General features: G+C 69.4%; 4 protein-coding genes across 9 annotated transcripts; all 4 read left to right on the forward strand.

Annotated features, from left to right (window-relative positions):
• The first annotated feature begins 1,828 nt into the window (after positions 1-1,828).
• On the forward strand, positions 1,829-4,206 carry LOC128822891 (aquaporin-4-like). Its single transcript, XM_054004764.1, is given in 6 exon segments — positions 1,829-1,931; positions 2,681-3,001; positions 3,066-3,218; positions 3,294-3,374; positions 3,834-3,999; positions 4,002-4,206. Coding segments are annotated over 6 exon segments (777 nt in total). The 5' UTR covers positions 1,829-1,916; the 3' UTR covers positions 4,043-4,206.
• Positions 4,207-4,875: 669 nt separating this feature from the next.
• LOC128822889 (lens fiber major intrinsic protein) lies at positions 4,876-6,840 on the forward strand. The gene is made up of 4 exons (XM_054004762.1): positions 4,876-5,380; positions 5,901-6,065; positions 6,164-6,244; positions 6,586-6,840. The coding sequence occupies exons 1-4, from the start codon at positions 5,021-5,023 to the stop codon at positions 6,805-6,807; spliced, it is 828 nt and encodes a 275-aa protein (XP_053860737.1). The 5' UTR covers positions 4,876-5,020; the 3' UTR covers positions 6,808-6,840.
• Positions 6,841-7,477: 637 nt separating this feature from the next.
• TIMELESS (timeless circadian regulator) lies at positions 7,478-16,643 on the forward strand. Of its 6 annotated transcripts, none has more exons than XM_054004712.1 (30): positions 7,478-7,521; positions 8,203-8,339; positions 8,413-8,566; positions 8,657-8,771; positions 8,846-8,908; positions 9,394-9,495; positions 9,586-9,744; positions 9,822-9,955; positions 10,035-10,122; positions 10,888-11,064; positions 11,139-11,356; positions 11,763-11,866; positions 11,944-12,113; positions 12,189-12,314; positions 12,392-12,543; positions 12,618-12,715; positions 12,796-12,913; positions 12,991-13,192; positions 13,936-14,087; positions 14,160-14,245; positions 14,326-14,449; positions 14,552-14,634; positions 14,707-14,855; positions 14,970-15,141; positions 15,218-15,286; positions 15,360-15,478; positions 15,573-15,711; positions 15,787-15,826; positions 15,949-16,052; positions 16,200-16,643. In XM_054004712.1, exons 2-30 carry the CDS (start codon positions 8,243-8,245, stop codon positions 16,319-16,321), a joined length of 3,636 nt encoding a protein of 1,211 aa, XP_053860687.1. In that variant the 5' UTR covers positions 7,478-7,521; positions 8,203-8,242; the 3' UTR covers positions 16,322-16,643. The 6 variants fall into 6 exon arrangements, with proteins under 6 accessions (XP_053860687.1, XP_053860689.1, XP_053860688.1 ...); XM_054004714.1 differs by having other exon boundaries at positions 7,484-7,521; positions 8,232-8,339; XM_054004713.1 differs by lacking the exon at positions 7,478-7,521 and adding an exon at positions 7,793-8,123.
• APOF (apolipoprotein F) lies at positions 16,638-17,831 on the forward strand (the record flags this gene model as incomplete). The annotated part of the gene is given in 3 exon segments (XM_054004605.1): positions 16,638-16,779; positions 16,782-16,826; positions 16,908-17,831. Coding segments are annotated over 3 exon segments (1,092 nt in total), but the record flags the coding sequence as incomplete, so codon positions are not given.
• Positions 17,832-19,021: the final 1,190 nt, after the last annotated feature.

The following is a 19,021-nucleotide window of genomic DNA, read 5'->3' on the forward strand; positions in this document are numbered from 1 at the left end:
TTGGGGGGGCTCTGTGGGGCATCGTGGGGGCACCTGAGCTGGAGAACAGACCTGGGAGTGCTGGGGGGGCCTGTGGGGCAGGATGGGGCAGCTGGAGGGTCTGTAGGGCAGGGTTAGGGGGATCGTAGGGCACCTATGGGGGTCTACAAGACAAGATGGAGGGGGGGGTCTTGGGGGCACCTGAGGGGTCTGTAGGTCTTGGTGGTCCCCAGAGGGTCAGTGAGGTGACACAGAATCCCAGGAACATTCTGTCAGGACAGAATGGGGGGTCCCAGCCCTCGCATGAGCTCAGCCGGGGGGACAGGGATGGCACAGGGGGGGCACAGGGTCTTGGGGACCCCCTCCATTTCTCTCCTTGTCCCACTCAGTATCCCCCCAAATGTCCCCTCCCTGTGTCCCCCCCGTGACTGTCCCACCACAGTGTCCCCCCAGTGTGTTCCCCACATGTCCCCCTCGAGTGTCCCCCTCATCTCCTCTCCCCATTGTCCCCCCCTTATAACCCCCTGCGTCTCCCCCACATATTCCTGCCATATTTCCCCTGGAACCCCCCCCCAAGCCCCCCAGGCCTGTCCCCCCGGTGTCCCCCCCGGATAGAACTCCCCCCCCAAGCCCCCCAGGGTTGTCCCCCCGGTGTCCCCCCCGGATAGAACCCCCCCCCAAGCCCCCCAGGGTTGTCCCCCCGGTGTCCCCCCGCGTGTCCCGGCGCTGTCCCAGCCCTTTGTGGCCGCGGATTGTTCTGGCTTTGCCGGGCTCAGCAGCGCCGGGGCCCCCCCGTGCTGAGCCAGGGCTTCGCCCGCTGACTCACCCCACGTGCGGGGCCGGTGCTGAGCCGGCAGAGCTACGGCCCGGGGGGGGCACCGGGGCTGGCCCCCCCACCCCCGGACCCCTCCCACCGCCCCCACGGGGACCGGCACGGTGGGCTCAACCCCGGCGGCCCCGAGCTCGTCCCGGGTGTGTGACCCCCCCCCAGGACAGCCCTGTCCCCCCTGGTTTTGTGGCAGGTAACCCCCCCCCACCCCCTCGGGGACAGCCCTGTCCCTGAATTGTGGCAGGGGTGTGACCCCCCCCGGGTCACCCCTGTCCCCCAGTTCAGGTCGTGGCAGGTGTATGACACTCCCTGGGACACCCCTGTCCCCCAGTTTGTGTCAGGTGTCCCCCCCGCCGGGGACAGCCCTGTGCCCCCCAGTTTGTGTCAATTGTGTGACCCCCCCGGGGTCAGCCCTGTCCCCAGTTCTTGTCCCAGGTGTGTGACCCATCCTGGTCCCCCTGCCAGGGACAGCCCTGTCCCCATCTCAGTCCACGTGTGTCACCCCCTCCTGTTGCCCCACGAGGGACCCTGTCCCCACTCTTGTCCCACGTGTGTGACATTGCCACCCCCCCACCACCACCACCAGGGCACAGCCCCGTGTCCCGTGCTCATCTCAGGTGTGTCACCCTGTCCCCTGTGACCCCCTCAGTCCCCCCAGGACCCTGTCCCCATGCTCATCCCAGGTGTGTCACCCTGTCCCCCGTGACCCCCTCAGCCCCTCCCTGAGGGTCCCTGTGCTCATCCCAGGTGTTCAACCCCCTCCAGGGACAGCCCTGTCCCCACTCTCACCACAGATGTGTGACCCCCCCCCATCCCCCCCAGCCTTTCATCCCAGCCTTTCATCTCTGGTTGTCCTGGCAACATCTCAAAGGGTCCCGGGGGTTGCCATGGCACCCAGGGATGCTCCAAGCCAAGGACCCCCGCAGCCCCCTCCCAAAGTCCTGCCCCACCCTCAGCACCTCAGGGCTGCCCTGTGCCAAGGGGGTGGCAGTGCTGGGGGGTGACAGGAAAGCGGGGGGGGTGACAGGGACAGGGGTGGCAGTGCCAGGGGGCAGGAGGTGCCCCCGCCCCGGGTGTGCTCTGCGCTCCCCTCTCCCACAGCTGCACCATGGCCATCAGGGAGGTAAGACCCTGCGAGCAGCCCCGACCCCCCAGCCCCCCCAAAGCCACAGCCCCAGTCCCTCCCTGCCGGGGGGGGTGGGTGAGCAGCCCCTAACTCATGGGGACTCCCCAAGCCTGTCACTTCAGTGCCCAGCCCGTAGCCCTGGCACAGGGGGTCTCTGCGTGCCCCTCACCGTGGCCCCTGGCCCTGTTGTGGCTCTGTCCCCACCTTCATCCCTGTGACCCCCCTGCAGCCCCATTGCCAGGACATCCTGTCACCGCAGTGCCCAGAGACTGAGGGGTCCCATCCCTGAGGTACCCCATCCCCGTGGGTACCCAAAAACTGGGGCATCCTGTTGCCATGGCACCCCATTGCCCTGGTACCCCCCCAATGTGGTGCCCAGGTGCTGAGGGGTCCCATCCCCAAGGTACCCCAACTCTGAGGTACCCCATCCCCGTGGGTATCCAAAAACCGGGGTATCCTGTTACCAGGGCACCCCATCACCAGGGTACCCCATCATCAAGGGACCCCCCCTCTGTGGTACCCAGGTGCTGGGGGGCGCCCTCACGAAAGTACCCCATCACCCTGGTACCCAATCACTGGGGCATCCTGTTGCCAGGGCACCCCATCCCCGAGACACCCAATCCTTGGGCGCCCCACCCCTGAGATACCCCGTCCCCAAGGCCCCCTGCCCCCATGTCATCCCCTCTCTGTGCCACCCCCTGCTGGCAGTGCCCGTGGGGTGACCCCCGGCCCCGCTGTCCCCCCAGGAGCTGCGCAGCGGCCGCTTCTGGCGGTGGGTGCTGGCGGAGCTGGCGGCGACCCTCATCTTCGTGGGGGTGGTCCTGGGGGCTTCGGCAGCCCCGGGGCCACTGGCACCGGCGCTGGCCGGGGGGTTGGTAGCCGGGGGGCTCGTCTGCACCCTCGGGGGGCCCCAGGCCAACCCCGCGCTGACGCTGGCCCTGCTGTGCACCCGCAAGCTGAGCGCCCTGCGCGGGGCCGCGGGGGTCCTGGCCCAGTGCACGGGGGCCACGCTGGCCTCTGCTGCTGCCCGTGCAGCGCTGCCGGACGACACCGGCCTCGTCACCACGGTGAGTGCCCCCATCCCCGTCCCTGTCCCCGTCACCTGGCACTGCACAGGTGTCCCTCCCGCAGGTGAGCGCGGTGGGGACAGCGGGGACAGCGCTGGCCTGGGAGACCTTCGCCACCTTCCAGCTGGCACTGGCCGCCTTCGCCGCCGCTGAGCACACGGCCCCACAGGCCGGGCTGGCCCTGGGCAGCGCCGTGGCCGCCGGTGCCCTGGCTGCAGTAAGGACCCCGCTGTGTCCCACCCGCCCCGGGGGTCCCCACGCCACCAGCCCCTGACCCCCCTGTCTCCCACAGGGGCCGTTCTCGGGGGGCAGCATGAACCCCGCGCGCTCGCTGGGGCCGGCCATCGTCACCGGTGTCTGGGATCATCACTGGGTGAGTTGGGGGCACCCTCGGGCTCCCCCGGAGTCCCCAAGTAAGGGTGGGTCCCCCGTCTGCAGCGTGTGACCGCTGCGGCCCCATCCCCACCCCAGGACAGCGAAGGTTCCTGGTCTTTCCTTCCCTTGGCTGGGTCCCCCTGGCATAGGTCAGCACCAGCTGTGTCCCCCAGGGTCCTCAGGGTGTCACCATCGCAGGACCGGTGTGTCCCCCGTATTGCCATCCTTGGGACAAGCCCCACCTCGTCCCCATCCCCGGGATTGGCCCCCTTCCCCAGTCCCCCTGCCCCAAACAAGTGACACCCCCTCCCCACGGCTGCCCTCATCCCTGGGGGCGGGTTCCTCTGCTCAGTCCCCATCCCTGGGGTGGGGTCCCCTGTCCCCCCCCACCCCCGGGCAGCCCCCACCCCTGCTCCCCCCCGTCCCTGGGACACCCCAACGCTCTGTGCCCCTCCAGGTGTACTGGCTGGGGCCGGTGCTGGGCGCGGTGCTGGCCGGGCTCTCCTACGAGTTCATCCTGGCGCCCGGAGCCTCCCGGGAGAAGCTGGGTGCCTGCCTCGCCTGCCGGGACGTGGCTCTGGTGGAGACCCCCAGCCTGTCCCCCTCCTCGGTGGCCCACGGACCCCGGCCCCCCCGGCCGAGCAGCGGGAGCAGGGCACTGCCTGAGCCCCCCCGCTCCACCGTAGCCCCCCGATCCTCCACACCCTGGCACCGGATCCTCGCCGCCGCCAGAACCTTCGTGGGGCACCCACAGGATGGGGGCCTCCGTGCCCCCTCCCCTTTTACTGTCCTCTCCCCCGTGCGGGGATTAAAGGTGTGTTGGGGTCGCAGGTGGGTGCGGAGTGATGCTGTGAGGGGACGGGGGGGGTAACGACCACCGCCCTGCGCCCTCGGTGTGCCCCGGCACCGCGACACCGGGGCTGCGGGCGGGCGCGCCCTCCCCGCGGCCCCCCGGCGAGGGCGGGGGCCGGGACCCCCCGTCAGCCCGTCCCGTGCCGGGGAGCTGAGCGCAGCAAAGCCCTTTGTGGTGGCCTCTGCAGCCCCGGCAGATTCCGGCGGGCGCCAATGGCCGGGCCGAGCCCTAATCCCCCCGGCCGGGGACTCAGCGCCCGCTAAGCCGGGCTGAATAAACCCTCCCGCAGACAACAGCACCGGGGGGGGGGGGACACCCCGCGGCCCCCAGCGGGGCTGGTCCTGGGGGGGCCCACCCAGGGCCCCTCCCGCGGGGTGGGGGCGGCTCCCAGCGGTGGTTGCCCCAAAGTGTCCCCAAAACATTTTGGGGGGGGGGGGTGTGGGAGGTGTGTCAGTGCTGGCCCCGAGCAAGGCGGTCCCTTAAACCCCCCTAAACCCCACTGACGGCACCAGTGGGTCACAGCCCCCCCCTCCCCAGGCAACCCCAGGGATGGGGGCGGCGCAGCTCTGGGGGGATCCCCACTATCGGGGGGTGCGGGGCTGCGCGGGGGGCTCGGGGGGAGTTCCTCGCCGCGTGTCACCGGTCCCGTGCCCCGGGCGGCGAAGCGGTTAACGGGGGGTGGCGGAGGTGGGATCCCACCCCCGGGGCCGGCCCGGGGGGGCCTTATAAAGGTGGGCGCGGGCGGCCCCCGGGGAGGGGAGCGGGGCCGTGGAGGGCAGCGGGGCCAGGCCATGCGGGAGCTGCGCTCGTCCGCCTTCTGGAGGGCCGTCCTGGCCGAGTTCCTGGGCAGCCTCCTCTATGCCCTGCTGGGGCTGGGGGCCTCCCTGCGCTGGGCCCCGGGCCCCCCCAGCGTCGTGGGGTCCGCCCTGGCCTTCGGGCTGGCCCAGACCACCCTGGTGCAGGCGCTGGGCCATGTCAGCGGGGGCCACGTCAACCCGGCCATCACGCTGGCCTTCCTGATGGCCTCGCAGCTCTCCCTGCCCCGTGCCCTGGGCTACCTGCTGGCCCAGGTGCTGGGCATGCTGGCCGGCGCCGGGGTGCTCTACGGGGTGACCCCGGGCCCCGTCCGCGGCACCCTCGGCCTCAGCGCGGTGAGCAGGGGCACGGGGGGGATCGGGGGGCTGGGTGTGTCTGCAGGGCTGGGGCACCATGGGGTGGGGGCTGGAATGAGGGTTTGGGGGGATTGAGGGCTCCAGGAGGTGTTTGGGGGTCTGAGGTGCTTTGGGGATTTGGAAGGATTGGGGGAATGCAGGGATTGTTTTGGGATCTGGGTTACCATGGGGCGGTAATGGGGGGATGAGGGGTTTGGGGGAATTGGGGTGGGGGTGGTCCAGGAGGTGTTTAGGGATACCATGGGGCTGTAATGGGGGTTCTGCGGTTCAGAGGTGTTTGAGGGGTCTGATGGTGGATCGGGGGGTCCAGAAGATGTTCTGGGGTTTGGATTGATGGGGGACAGTATTGGGGGCTGGGCGTCCCGGAGGAGTTTGAGGATGAGGGGGGTTTGTGGTACAGTGGGGTTTTGGGGTGTGGAAGGATAACAAGGGAGGGTTTGCGGTGCTGGGGGGAATGGGGGAGCAACTTTTCGGGGTGCTGAGCCCTCTCCCCGCGCAGCTGCACCCCGGCGTGGGCCCGGGCCAGGGCACGGTGGTGGAGCTGCTCCTGACCGCCCAGTTCGTCCTCTGCGTCTTCGCCAGCTTCGATGACCGTCACGACGGGCGCCCGGCCATGGCCGCCGTGCCCGTCGGCTTCTCCCTCGCCCTCGGCCACCTCTTCGGGGTAAGGGCGGCCGCGGGGACCCTCGTGCTGGGACCCCGGGGGTTGGGAAGGGGGTGGGGGGCAGTTGTCCAGCCCCCCACTGCCCCATCCCCCCACAGATCCACTACACGGGCGCCAGCATGAACCCCGCTCGCTCCTTCGCCCCCGCCGTCATCACCCGCAACTTCGCCAACCACTGGGTAAGTGGGGGGGACGCGGGGACCCCCAAAAAACCCGCCCCGGGCCCCCCCCGGTCCCTCCCCAGCCGCTGTGTCCCCACCGAAGGCGGGCGGCTGCCGGTGTCACCACGGTGACAGCAGCACCCCAGGGTGCTGGGTACCCCCCGATATCCCGGGGAGCGGGAGACGAGTCCTGCCCCCCGATATCCCGGGGAGGGGCACACGCGGCCGTCCCCCGCTCACCGGGAAACGGTGAGCCCCGACTGGGCTGGCGCCCGAGCGTCAGCGGGGTGGGCGCCGTGCCCCGAAGGGCGGGGGGCCGGGGGTCCCCCGATGCCGGTGCCCACGCCGCCCCCCCGCAGGTGTACTGGGCGGGCCCGCTGCTGGGCGCGGCGCTGGGCGCGGTGCTGTACGAGTTCGCGCTGTGCCCGCGGCCACGCAGCCTGGCCGAGCGCCTGGCCGCCCTCAAGGGAGAGCCGCCCGCCCCCACCGCCGTCACCGCCGCCGTCGCCGTCGCCGCCGCCGCCGAGCCGCCGCCCGAGCCGCCGGCAGAGCCGCTGGAGCTGAAGACGCAGGGGCTGTGACGGGGCCCGTCCCGGGGCGCGGCCCCGCGCCCGCCGCTGCTTTGCTGTGACGGGGCCGCCGCGGTGCGTGTGGTGCGTGTGTGTGCGGCGCGGCGCGGCGGGCGGGCGGCGGCGGGGCCCCGCTGCCGGGAACCGGCCACTGGGCTGCCCGGGGCTGCCCGTACCGGGCTGGGGCCGCCCCGCCCCGCCGCGGCGGGACTTCTGTGTTCGGTGAATTAAACCTGCTCTTTTATTTTGGTAACCGCTCGCGGCCGTGCCCGGCGCCGGGAACCGGGAGGGACCGAGCTGTGTGGGGGGGGGGACACCGGAGCCCGCTCGGCGGGTGGCGGGAGGTGCCGGCCGTTCCCGCGCCCGGGGCAGGCTCCGCCCAGCCAGCGCCGTTCTTAAAAGGGCAACGCCGCCACCGCGTGTCTTCCCCGCAATGAGCCCCTCCCGTCTTCCACCCCTCAACGCCGCGGGCCGGGGGGCGACGGCAGGGGGATTGGGGGCACCCCGGGGCACCGAGCCGCCGGTTTGTGCCGGTGGTGGACGGCGGGGGTTGTGCGGAGGAGGGGGGGGCACCAGGGGGAGCACCGGGGTGCTCAGTGCGGGTTGCCGCTTGAAGGGTGCGGGCGGGGCGGGGCCTCGGCCCGCGGGAACTGGGGCGGTTGTGTAACGCCGCCCCCGCGCCGGGACCGGGAGCGCGGCCGTGAGGGCGGCGGGGACGGGGCGGCGGTGAGCGGGACGGGGCCCGGCACCGGGGGAGACCGGGATCGGAGGGTCCGGGGGCGGGGAGTGTCCCAGGACCGCCCGGGACCGGGGACTGGGAGTCATCCGTGGTCACCGAAACCAGGGGGGTGTTTCGGGATCGGAGGGGATCGGAACGGGGGGGTTGATACGGGATCGGGGGAACCGGGACCTCCGGGTGCTGCGGGCTCTGGAGGGTGTTCCGGGATCGGCGGGCCCGGGGAGTGCTCCGGGATCGGGGGGGAGGGTGTCCAGGGGAAACTGGGGGCTGAGATCCGAGATCGGGCGAGGAGGGGGTCAGGAATGCTCCGGGATCGAGAAGGCAGCGGGGCCGACTGGGATCCGTGGCTGGGGAGGAGCCCAAATTGGAAGGGTGTTATGGAATCGGAGGAACCGGGGCTTGGGGTGCGCCGGTATCGGGGTGGACCGAGACTGGGAGGTGCGCTGGGATCGAGGCGGTAACGGAGCCTGGGCGTTGCTGTGGCATCGGTGGGGTCCGGTACCGGGCGGGACCGGGCCTGGGAGGTTTGTCGGTGTTGGGGAGACTGGGACCGGAGGGTGCCCCAGGATCTGGGGACCGGGACCAGCAGGTGGGCCTGTACCGGGGGAGCCCAGAACGGGTGGGAGAACTCCAGCCCGGGGGTACCCAGTGCTGACAGCGGCCCCCAGGTGGCCCCCGGTGCTGGTCCCGTGTGCAGCCCCGCGCTGCATGGACTGGTACATGATGAACTGCGAGCTCCTGGCCACCTGCAGTGCCCTGGGCTACCTGGAGGGCGACGTGTACCACCGGGAGCCCGACTGCCTGGGTAGGTGGGCACCGGGGGGATTGAGGGGTGGGGCGGCCGGGGATGGCGGGGACTGATGGCCCCGTGTCCCCAGAGAGCGTCAAGGACCTGATCCGGTACCTGCGCCACGAGGATGAGAGCCGGGACGTGCGGCAGCAGCTGGGGGCAGCCCAAATCCTGCAGAACGACCTCCTGCCCATCCTGGTGCAGTACCCCCAGGAAAAAGTGCTCTTCGATGCTGTCATCAGGTATCGGGGGGCAGGGTTGTGGCCTGGGGTGGCCCTGTGGGGGGCTCCTTGCTGGGCAGGGGTCCCTCACACGCCTCTACTCCCTCACAGGTTGATGGTGAACCTGACGCAGCCCGCCCTGCTCTGCTTTGGGAAGGTGCCAGCAGATGCCACCTCCCGCCACCACTTCCTCCAGGTGCTGTCCTACCTGCAGGCCTACAAGGAGGTGAGTCTGCCCAGGGACGTGCTGTGGGCGAGGGGCTTTGCCCACATTCCCGTGCTCACGTGGGGTCTCTGCAGGCTTTTGCCAGCGAGAAGGTGTTTGTGGTGCTCAGTGAGAAGCTCTACAACCTCCTGCAGCTGGTGAGTGCCCTGTCCTCGGGGGGCTGTGGGTGGGATCCTCAGGGGGCTGCAGGCTCTGTTCCTGCTGGGGGTTCCTGTGGGGGCTGCAGGGTCTTGGAATTACCAGGGGGCTCCAGGGTCCATCCCTGCCACGGGTCCCTGGGGGCTGTGGGATCTGTCCTTGCCGAGGATCTCTCAGGGGCTGCGGGGTCTGTCTGACCCCGTCAAGGGTCCCAAGGAGGCTGCAGGGTCTGTCTTTGCCAGGAGTCTCTGCTGAGTCCATCTCTGCTGGGGTCCCTCAGGGGCTGTGGGGTCTGTCCCTGCTGGGGTCCCTCAGGGGCTGTGGGGTCTGTCCCTGCTGGGGGTCCCTCAGGGGCTGTGGGGTCTGTACCTGCTGGGGGTCCCTCAGGGGCTGTGGGGTCTGTTGTCCCACAGGGCTGTGGGGTCCCTCCCTGCCAGGGACCCCCAGGGGGCTGTGGGGGGCCCTGACAGCTGTGTCCCCCCAGGATTGGGAGCAGCGGCAGGAGGAGGACACACTGCTGATCGAGAGGATCCTGCTGCTGGTGCGCAACGTGCTGCACGTGCCCCCAGACCCCACGGAGGAGCAGGTACCGAGACAGGGCCCTTCCCTGGCTCCCTGACAGATCTGGGGCCTCAGTGGCTCCACGGGGACCCTGACACCACGCCACCATCCCCAGCAGGGTGTGGACGGTGACGCCAGCGTGCACGACCGGGTGCTGTGGGCGCTGCACATCAGCGGGATGGACGACCTGCTCAAATTCCTGGCCAGCGCCCAGGTGGAGCAGCAGTGGGCTCTGCACGTCCTGGAGATCATCTCCCTCATGTTCCGTGACCAGGTGAGCTGGGGCAGGAGTGGCAGGGCAGGGACCCCCCCCACCCAGAGCCCCCACAGTGCTGACAGAGCTGCTGGCAGAGCCCAGAGGAGCTGGCGGCGCTGGGACAGGGGACAGCAGGGGCCGAGCACAGGGAGGACATGCAGGAGCTGGAGACCTTGAGGCAGAGAGAGCTGGCAGAGAAGAGAACCCGGGCACGGCAGCGCCCATCCAGGTGAGGAGGGGGCACCCCCGTGGCAGGGATGGGACCCCCGAGGTGGGGACAGCATCACTCAGCCCCTGTTCCCTGCCAGGCATTCCCGCTTTGGTGGCTCCTACGTCCTGCAGGGCGTCAAGTCCATCGGGGACCGGGACGTGGTGTTCCACAAAGGGCTGCACAACGTGAGTGTGGGGCAAGGGCTCAGGGCTGGGGACGTGGCAGGGGGACAGGGACGTGTGTGGAACGTGGTGCTGGGGATGTGGCACAGGGTGGAGGGACAAGGACGTGGTGGGAGGTGCAGGAATGTGGTGAGGGGCATGGGGCTGGGGACATGGTGGGGGCACAGGGCTGGGGACACGGTAAGGGGTAGGGGAACAGGAACGTGGGTGGGACACGAGGATAAAGATATGGTGTGGGGCATGGGGCCAAGGATGTGGCAGGTGGCACTGGGATGTAGGTGGGGGGGTACAGGTATGGGGGTGTGGTGGGGGTCACATAACCAGAGGTGGCAGTGGGCACAGGGACAAGGACATGGTGGGGGTTACAGGGACAGGGATGTGGTTGGGGGGCATGGGGCTGGGCAGGGGGCACAGGGACCCAGGGCCAGGGATGTAGAGGGTGCTATTAGGACAGGAACACAGTAGGGGCATGGGGCCAGGTACATGGTGGGGGGACACTGGGACGAGGATGTGGCAGAGGTCATTGAGATGGGAATGTGGGTGGGTGGCACAGGGACGGGAACATAGGTAGGACACAGGATTGGAAGATGGGATGTGGAGCACAGAACCAGGGCTGTGGTGGGGTCGCAGGAACAGGGACGCGGTGTGGGGCACTGGAATGGGGACACGGTGGGTGGCACGGAGGCAGCAGGGGGCATTGGGATGGGATGTGGCAGGGGGCACCAGGACAATGCCACAGGGATAAATCTGGCACTCCATGTGCTGCAGCTGAAGAGCTACACCCACGACCTGGGCAAGGAGCCCCGGCGGCTGCCCCGGCGCCGCCAGGCCGCCCCCGAGGCCGAGCCCTCGCGCCGCTCCGCCCGCAACGTCCGGCTCTTCCTGCGCCACTTCTGCCAGGACTTCCTGGAGGGCTGCTACAACCGCCTGATGCTGCTGGTCAAGGTGAGGGGCTGGGAGGGCCGGGATCCCCTCTTCAGGCTGTGGGACCCCCTCTGAGACCCCCCGGTCGCCCCCAGGACCAGCTGGTGCGGGAGAAGGCTCAGCAGCACGATGAGACCTATTACCTGTGGGCCACCGCCTTCTTCATGGCCTTCAACCGGCTCCACGGCTTCCGGCCCGAGCTGGTGTCCGAGACCGTGGGGGTCCGAGCCTTCCACTTCATCGAGCAGAACCTCACCACCTATTACGAGATGGCACTGATGGACAAGAAGGAGGCGACAACCTGGGCCCACAGGTGAGCAGCTGGGATGCCCCAGGGCACCTGGGACACCCTTTGGTGGCGAATCCCAGTACCTGGGGTTCTCCTTGAGTACTTGAGGCTCCCCATGGTGTCTGGGACCATGGGACTCCCACAGTACCTGGGATACCCCCAGTGCCTGGGACCCCTTGGATACCTGGGACACCCCTTGGGTGTCTGGAACCCCCAGCTACTTGGGATCCCCTGGTGCCTGGGACCCCTTGGACACCTGGGACCCCCCTGGTCACCTATGACCTCCCTGGTGGCTGGAATACCCTGGGAACCCAGGAACCCCTGGACACCTGGGACTCTGTGTTGCCTGAGACCCCCTTGGGCATTTGGGACTCCTGGGGTACCTGGGAACCCCCCATGGCACCTGTGACCCCCCCACTGCCATGCCCAGGATGCACTTGGCCCTGAAGGCGTACCAGGAGCTGCTGCGGACGGTGCAGGAGATGGATCGCTCGCCGGAGCAGGCGGTGCGGGACAGCAGCCAGGTCATCAAGAGTGAGTCCCTCCGTCCCTCTGCCCGTGCCTGGGGTGTCCCTGACCCACCCCGTCCCACTGCCAACCCTCCTCCCCAGGCAACATCTTCTACCTGATGGAATACCGGGAGCTCTTCCTCACGCTCTTCCGCAAGTTCGACGAGACCAAGCAGCCGCGCAGCTTCCTGCGGGACCTGGTGGAGACGGCCCACCTCTTCCTCCGCATGCTGGAGCGCTTCTGCCGCGGCCGTGCCAACCTCGTGGTGCAGGTGGGGTGTGGCTGCCCTGCCTTGGGGGTCCCTGGGGGTCGGGCAGCCCCTCCTGACCCCGTCCTTGCCCCCCAGAGCAAACGTGTGCGGAGGAAGAAGAAGAAGAAGCCTCATGTGCCTGAGGCCCCCGCCCCGCCCAGCGCCGCGGAGCTGGAGCAGCTGTGGGAAGGATTGGCCCCGCAGGTCCAGGCCTGCCTGGAGGTACCAGGGAAGGCTCTGGCCCCACGGGGGGTTCTGGGGGTGCTGGTGGGGCACAGGGTAACCCTGTCCTGCCCCAGGGCGAGGTGCCCCTCCCCGAGGACATGGTGCCCTTCGACGCCGCCTCGGAGACGCCGGTGGAGGAGCAGCGCGCGGAGGCTGTGCTGCGGATCCAGGAGTGCCTGCGGGATTCCCGCGTGCCCCAGGCCCTGCAGCTGCTGCGCTCAGCCAGGTACCAACACCGTGATGCCCATCTCGTGCCCGGGGCGTGGGGACACGGTGCCAGCCTGTCCCCACTGTCCCCAGGGAGGTCTGGCCCGAAGGGGATGTGTTTGGATCCGCGGACGTGGGGCCGCCCGAGGAGACGCAGCTGCTTCGGGAGATCCTCGTCGCTCCCCTGCCCAGTGAGTCCCCACCTGCGACCCTGGGAAGTGGGAAAACTTTGGGCCATGGCGCTGCAGACCCTCAGCACATCCCACCGCAGGGAACGCACCCGCCGAGCCCGAAGAGCCGGAGGAAGAGGAAGAGGAGGACGAGGAAGAAGAGGAGCAGACCCTGCAGGTGTCGGAGAAGGAATTCAACTTCCTCGACTACCTGAAGCGGTGAGAAGGGTTTGGGGAGGGTCGGGGGGGGGGGGGTCCCGCTGCGGGGCGGCCGCACTGACGGCGCTGCCGGGCAGGTTCGCCTGTGCCCCCGTGGTGCGGGCGCTGGTGCTGCTGCTGCGGGGGTACGCGCGGAACAGCGCCCACACCAACCACTGCGCCGCGCGCCTGCTGCACCGCCTGGCCCGCGACCTGCACATGGAGCCCCTGCTCTTCCAGCTCTCCCTCTTCGCCCTCTTCCACCGCCTGCTCAGCGACCCCGCGGCCGCCGCGCACCAGGTCAGACACGGCTTTGAGCCCCCCCCAGGGAGGGATCTGTCCCTGCAGCCCCCAGCCCCAGTCAGTCCCCAGCATCTCCCAGCCCCCCGATTCCCCAGCATCTCCCAGCCTTGCTCTGTCCCTGGAGCCCCTAGCCCTGCTCTGTCCCTGCAGCCCCCAGCCCCGCTCAGTCCCCAGCATCTCCCAGCCTTGCTCTGTCCCTGGAGCCCCCAGCCCTGCTCTGTCCCTGCAGCCCCCAGCCCCAGTCAGTCCCCAGCATCTCCCAGCCCCACCAAGTCCCCAGAATCTCTCAGCCTTGCTCTGTCCCTGGAGCCCCCAGCCCCGCTCAGTCCCCAGCATCTCCCAGCCCCACCGAGTCCCCAGAATCTCCCAGCCTTGCTCTGTCCCTGCAGCCCCCAGCCCCAGTCAGTCCCCAGCAGCGCCCAGCTCTCCCTCTGTCCCCACCGAGTCCCCAGAATCTCCCAGCCCTGCTCTGCGCAGGCCCCAGCCCCACTCTCCATCCCTGCTGTCCTCCAGCCCTGCTCAGTCCCTGGTGTCCCCCAGCCTCACTCTTTGTGCTCACATCCCTCAGCCCCTCTGTCCATCCCTGGTGTTCCCCAGCCCTCCTCTGTATTCCAAATTTCCCTCAGCCCCACTCTCTGTCCCCAGTGTCCTCCAGCCCTACTTTTTGTCCCCAGTGTCCCCCACCCCCACTCTCTGTCCCTGGTGTCCTCCAACCCCTCTCTCCCTCCTGCTGTCCCCAGGAGTTGGTGACCTTGGCCAAGTTCATTCTGGGCAAGTTCTTTGCGCTGGCGGCCACCAACAAAAAGGCTTTTGTGGAGCTGCTCTTCTGGAAGAGCCCGGCCATCGTCTGTGAGATGACCAAAGGCTACGGCTCCCTGCAGGAGGGAGAGGGGTGAGTGGGGCCGGGGAGGGGGCTGCCACTCCCTCCTCCCCTCCCCTCACCTCCCTTCCCTCCCCTCCCCAGGACCACCCGGAGCCGGGTGCCCCCCTGGACCCCTCAGGAGGAGCAGGAGCTGCGGGAGCTGTACTGGAAGTACAAGGAGGTGGAAGGTACTGGGGGTTTCTGGGGTCTCAGCAGGACCCCCGAGGGGTGGCAGGGGCTCTGTCCCTGCATCCTTTCTGTCCCACAGGTGGGGACATCATTGCTGCCATCCTGGCCCATCTCCCGACGCCCGGGCGGACGCGGAAGCAGGTGGTGAAGCAGCTGGTGCGGATGGGGCTGGCCAGCAGTGCCAAGGACTTCCCGCGGGAGAGGTGGGTCAGGGACCCCCGGGGACAGGGCAGGGACCCCTGGGGACAGGGCAGGGACTCACCTTCCCCCAGGGCAGGGACCCACAGCTGTTTCCCACCCCCCAGGAAGGGCACCCGCATCGTGCTGTGGACGCAGGAGCAGGAGGAGGAGCTGACGCGGCTCTTTGAGGAGTTCCACGGCTCGGACGGTGAGCTGGACACGGGGGGCAGACCCCAAAAATCCCCCTGTAGCCCCCCCACCCTGACCCTCCTCCCCACAGACGTCCTGGGGAACATCATGAAGCACCTGACGGCGCGGCGCTCGCGGGCTCGCGTGGTGGAGAAGCTGCTGGGGCTGGGGCTGGTGGCCGAACGCAAGGAGCTGTACAAGAAACGCCGGAGGAAGAGCCACGGCCCCGGTCCCGGGCAGGTACAGGGGGCTGGAGGATGCTGGGCTGTGCCCTTGGGGTGCTGTCCCACCCTGGGGGCACCCAAACGTGGCCTGTCCCCATCCTGGGCACCCAAACACTGCTGGCTCCCACAGGCTGCCACAGGTGTCCCGGCCATGCCAGCCCAGGACAGCTCAGGAGATGATGAGGACAGCGAGGAGGAGGAAGAGGAGGATGAGGATGAAGCAGAGGAAGGCCGCATGGAGGAGCACTGGGTGCCCCAGGAAGGGGCTGGGCAGGACCTGGCGCAGCGCCTGCATCGGGAAGGTGAGCGAGGGGCTGCAAACCCCGAGCTGGGCTTGGCCGTGGGGCCGGATCCTGTGTCACCTCCTGCTGTCCCCAGGGCTGGCCGGGCCCCTGCGGTGGCTGGAGAACTGCCTGCGGAGGGCGGCGGGGGACCGCGAGGAGGACGGTGAGCGGGGTGGGGGTCAGCTGGGGGGGGGGGCTGCGGGGTCGGGGGCTCGCTGACGGCGCTCCCGGCCCAGGCGTGTCCCACCCGGTGCCGCTGGTGCCGCTGACGGAGGAGAACGAGGATGCCATGGAGGACCGGCGCTTCCGGAGCCTGCTGCGGCAGCTGGGGCTGCGGCCCCCCGCCAGCGAGCAGGTGAGGTCCCTGTCCCCATCCATCCCTGTCCCCTTCCCTGTCCCCAGCCCCTGGCTCCCAGCACGGCCCTGCAATGTCCCCCCTCTCTTCCCAGGAATCCTTCTGGCGCATCCCGGCTGCCCTCACCCCGCAGCAGCTCCGGCGCGCGGCCGCCTCCATCGCCCACCGTGGCCCCTCAGGGTCCCCCCAGGAGGTGTCAGAGCCACCCGGGTGCCCCCAGGACCCGGCTCCAGGTGCGGGGTGGGGCTGGGGGTGTGGGACCCCCAGGTGTGGGGCTGGCTCTGAGCCCCCCTCCTTGTGCTCCTCAGCAGAGCCGCTGCCGGCGGGGCTGGGATCAGACTCGGAGAGGTGAGAGCGGAGTCCCCTTCTCAGTTTGTGGGGTCCTGGTTTGGGGTGGGGGGTCTTCTCCCTGCCTGGGGAGGGGATGTGGCCCCCCACCATGTGGGGCTGAGCTGTGCCATCCTCTGCAGCGAGGAGCCCGTCCCTGTCCCCGTCCCCAGCCCGGTGCAGCCACGCACCAAGAGGCGCCGGGAGCTCGCCAGCGAGGACGAGGATGAGGATGGTGGGAGCTCAGGTGGGTTCAGCCCCTCTGCTCACTCCTGGGGGCTGAGGGGGCTCTGGGTGTCACCAGGGGCACTGCTGGCTCGGGGTTGTCCTGTCCTTGTCCCTTTTACCACATCCCTGGGGGGCTCAGCCCTCTCCCTTCTCCCTCCATCCACAGGCACCAGGCTGGCCCCCCCAGCTCCCCGCTCCGAGGAAGATGAGGAGGAGGAGGAGGATCCACAGCCCCGGGGGCGGCGGAAGCGCATCCGCTGCGTGGAAGAGGAAGAGGAGGAGGACTGAGTGGCTTCTCATACCCTGCCTGTGCCCAGGCCTTGTGCTGTTTTCTAGGATTTTTGCAGACTTTATTGGATTTCTGCAGTTTTTCTGGGGTTTCTACAGGTTTTCTGGGGTTTCTGCAGATTTTCTTCTGCAGATTTTGATGCTATTTTTAAACGCTACATAAGCAACCAGGTTCTCCACCTTCCCCCACTTCCCCTGGTGTCACCATCTCCGTTTTACCCCAAATTCCTTCTTTTTCCTCAGCTGTTGGGTTTGGTTTTTTTTTTTTCCTAAAACTTTTTAAACCTGGACAGGGCCTAAATAAATAAAAGTGACTTTTGGCCTTCTTGGGTGTGTGTGGGTCTGCAGGGGGGCTGGGGGCTCGAGCTGCCCTGGCCTCAGGGAGTGCCCGGTCCCTGTCCGTGCGTCGGACGTGTCGCAACTCCCTGATAACAACGGCTATAAAGGGGTCACGGGGCCGGCGCGGCCGCAGCGGCCGGACAGGGCAGGGGACAGCGGCGAGCGGGTGAGCCGGGGCACGGGGGAGTCGCGGGGGGCTGCGGCCACGGGGCTCTGACGGGGCTCTGTCCTTCTCCCACCTCCACAGACCCTCCTGGAGCTGCCACCATGCCCCGAGTTCTGCTCTTCCTCCCGCTGCTCATCCTCGGCCGTGCCATGGCTGTGTCCGTCGTCACCCCAGGGCTGGCTGCCGGTGACCGGGCGCTGCTGGCCGAGCTGGAGGGGCTGGCAGAGCCCATCCCGCCGCGGGCGCCGGGGGTCCCGTGCCAGACCCTTCGCCCCGACACCCTGCCCGGCTTCTCCCGGCTGCCGCCGCTGCCCCGCGGCCTGGCCCGTGCCGCCATGGCCCTGGCGCTGCGCGGGGCCGGCTGTGCCCCCCAGGCCGAGGCCGAGGCGCTGGAGCTGGCGCGGGAGCTGGGGACCCCCACGGCCGCGGCGCTGCTGCGGGGGCTGGCGTGGGTACCGGGCGCTCCGGCCCCACGGCCGCTGGCCCTGCTGCTCCTCAGCCTGGCACGGCCGGGGGGCTCTGCCTGTGTGGATCCCGCCCAGCTCCGGACCCCCGCGCCCGGCACGGAGCCCTTGGGCCAGGGCGGCCGGGAATTCCCGGGGGTCCGGCCGTGCCGCGGCGCCGTGCGGCGCCGGCGGGAGGACAAGGACGCCTGCAGCCCGGTGGGGGAGCAGGAAGCCCACCAGGTGCTGGAGTGGGTGCCAGGAGTCAGCATCTTCTACAACCTGGGCACCAGCGTCTACTTCGCCTTCCAGGGCTGCGAGGCCAAGGCGTCCACGCGGGCGCTGGAGGCCGCCGAGGACCTGGGCTACACCGGGCTGGCCGCGCTCACCGGGGGCCTGGGGGGCCCCGTGGCCATGGGGGTGCAGCTGGGGCTGCAGCCGGGGCTCAAGGCCGGCGTGCGGGCGCTCATCAGGTACTTCACCTCGGCCGGGGAGCCCTCGCCGGTGCCCACTGCCCACAGCGGCGCCGTGGTCATCGTCTGAATAAAGGCCGCATGTGGCAGGCGGTGCCGGGTCGTTGTTTGGGGCAGCTGGGGACGGATTGATGCGGGGTCACCCTGTCCCGGGGCACCCGGACCTTGGCCACGTGGTGGCCTGAGCCACGTGGTGGCAGCGGGGCTGGGCCTGTCCCTGTCCAGCTGTGGCTCTGTCCCATCCCCAATGCCTGTCCCTGTCCCTATAGCCCCAGCTCTGTCCCCACAGCCAGTCAGTCCCAGTGGCCACACTGCCTTGTCCCTTGTCCCTCTTTCCCTCTCTCCCTCCAGCCTGTCCCTGTCCCCAGGGCTCTGTGTCCCTCTCCCCACAGCCCTGACCCTGTCCCCACCCCTGCAGTTTCTCCCTGTCTCCCTGACTCTGTACCCGTCCCCACAGCTTGTCACTGTCCCCAAAGCTCTGCCCCTGTCCCCATGGCTCTGTCACTCCTGTCCCCATGGTTTGTTCCCATCCCCATGGCCTGTCCCCATAGCTCATCCTGCTGTCCCCATGGCTCTGTCCCTGTCACCTTGGCCTCTCCCTGTCCCCATGGCTCTGTTCCCAGGGCTCTATCCCTGTTCCTATAACCTGTCCCTATAGCTCTGTCCCCGTCCTTGCAGCCTGTCCCCATGGCTCTGTCCCTGTCCCCAGACTGTCCCCATCCCCCTGTCCCCATGGCTCTGTCCCCATCCCCCTGTCCCCCTGTCCCCATGGCTCTGTCACTGTCCCCAGGCTGTCCCCATCCCCCTGTCCCCCTGTCCCCATGTCTCTGTCCCTGTCCTTACGGCCCGCCCTTGTCCCCATGGCCAGTCCCGGTCCCCTCTGTGTCTGTCCCTGTCCCCCCGCCCATCCCGAGCCGCCGCCGTTCCCTCCCCCGGTTCCCGCTAACCCCGCCCCCATGGCCACGCCCCAGCGTTAACTCCGCCCACACCGCCCCGCCCCGTGTGACGTAAATTTGGGGAAATGAACAAACCGGCCCGAAGCCGCCGCTCGCGGGGGCGTGGCCTCGGCGCCGCTCTCCGCCAATCACCGAGCAGAACGGAGAGGGGGCGTGGCCAGCCCGCCTTCCTGCTCCGGCGGCGGCGGAGGTGGGTCAGGGGTCCCGGGGGGACACCGGGGGGACATGGCCGGTTCTGGAGCCCGGGGGAGCCCGCAGGAGGGGGGCACAGGCAGGGGACCCCGGCTGGGCCACACAAAGCGTCCCTTGGAGGGCTGTCCCGC

This window comes from Vidua macroura, unplaced genomic scaffold, assembly GCF_024509145.1.
Source record: "Vidua macroura isolate BioBank_ID:100142 unplaced genomic scaffold, ASM2450914v1 whyUn_scaffold_107, whole genome shotgun sequence".
Classification (NCBI taxonomy): Eukaryota; Metazoa; Chordata; class Aves; order Passeriformes; family Viduidae; genus Vidua; species Vidua macroura.

What these genes read in the sequence shown, in the direction of transcription:
- LOC128822889 (XM_054004762.1), top strand. Translation starts at nt 5,021, where the DNA reads ATGCGGGAGCTGCGCTCGTCCGCCTTCTGGAGGGCCGTCCTGGCCGAG. An exon ending in GCACCCTCGGCCTCAGCGCG is followed by an intron (nt 5,381 to 5,900) that starts GTGAGCAGGGGC and finishes CTCCCCGCGCAG; the next exon opens with CTGCACCCCGGCGTGGGCCC. An exon ending in GCAACTTCGCCAACCACTGG is followed by an intron (nt 6,245 to 6,585) that starts GTAAGTGGGGGG and finishes GCCCCCCCGCAG; the next exon opens with GTGTACTGGGCGGGCCCGCT.
- TIMELESS (XM_054004712.1), top strand. Translation starts at nt 8,243, where the DNA reads ATGGACTGGTACATGATGAACTGCGAGCTCCTGGCCACCTGCAGTGCC. An exon ending in CCGGGAGCCCGACTGCCTGG is followed by an intron (nt 8,340 to 8,412) that starts GTAGGTGGGCAC and finishes CCGTGTCCCCAG; the next exon opens with AGAGCGTCAAGGACCTGATC. An exon ending in GTGCCAACCTCGTGGTGCAG is followed by an intron (nt 12,114 to 12,188) that starts GTGGGGTGTGGC and finishes CTTGCCCCCCAG; the next exon opens with AGCAAACGTGTGCGGAGGAA.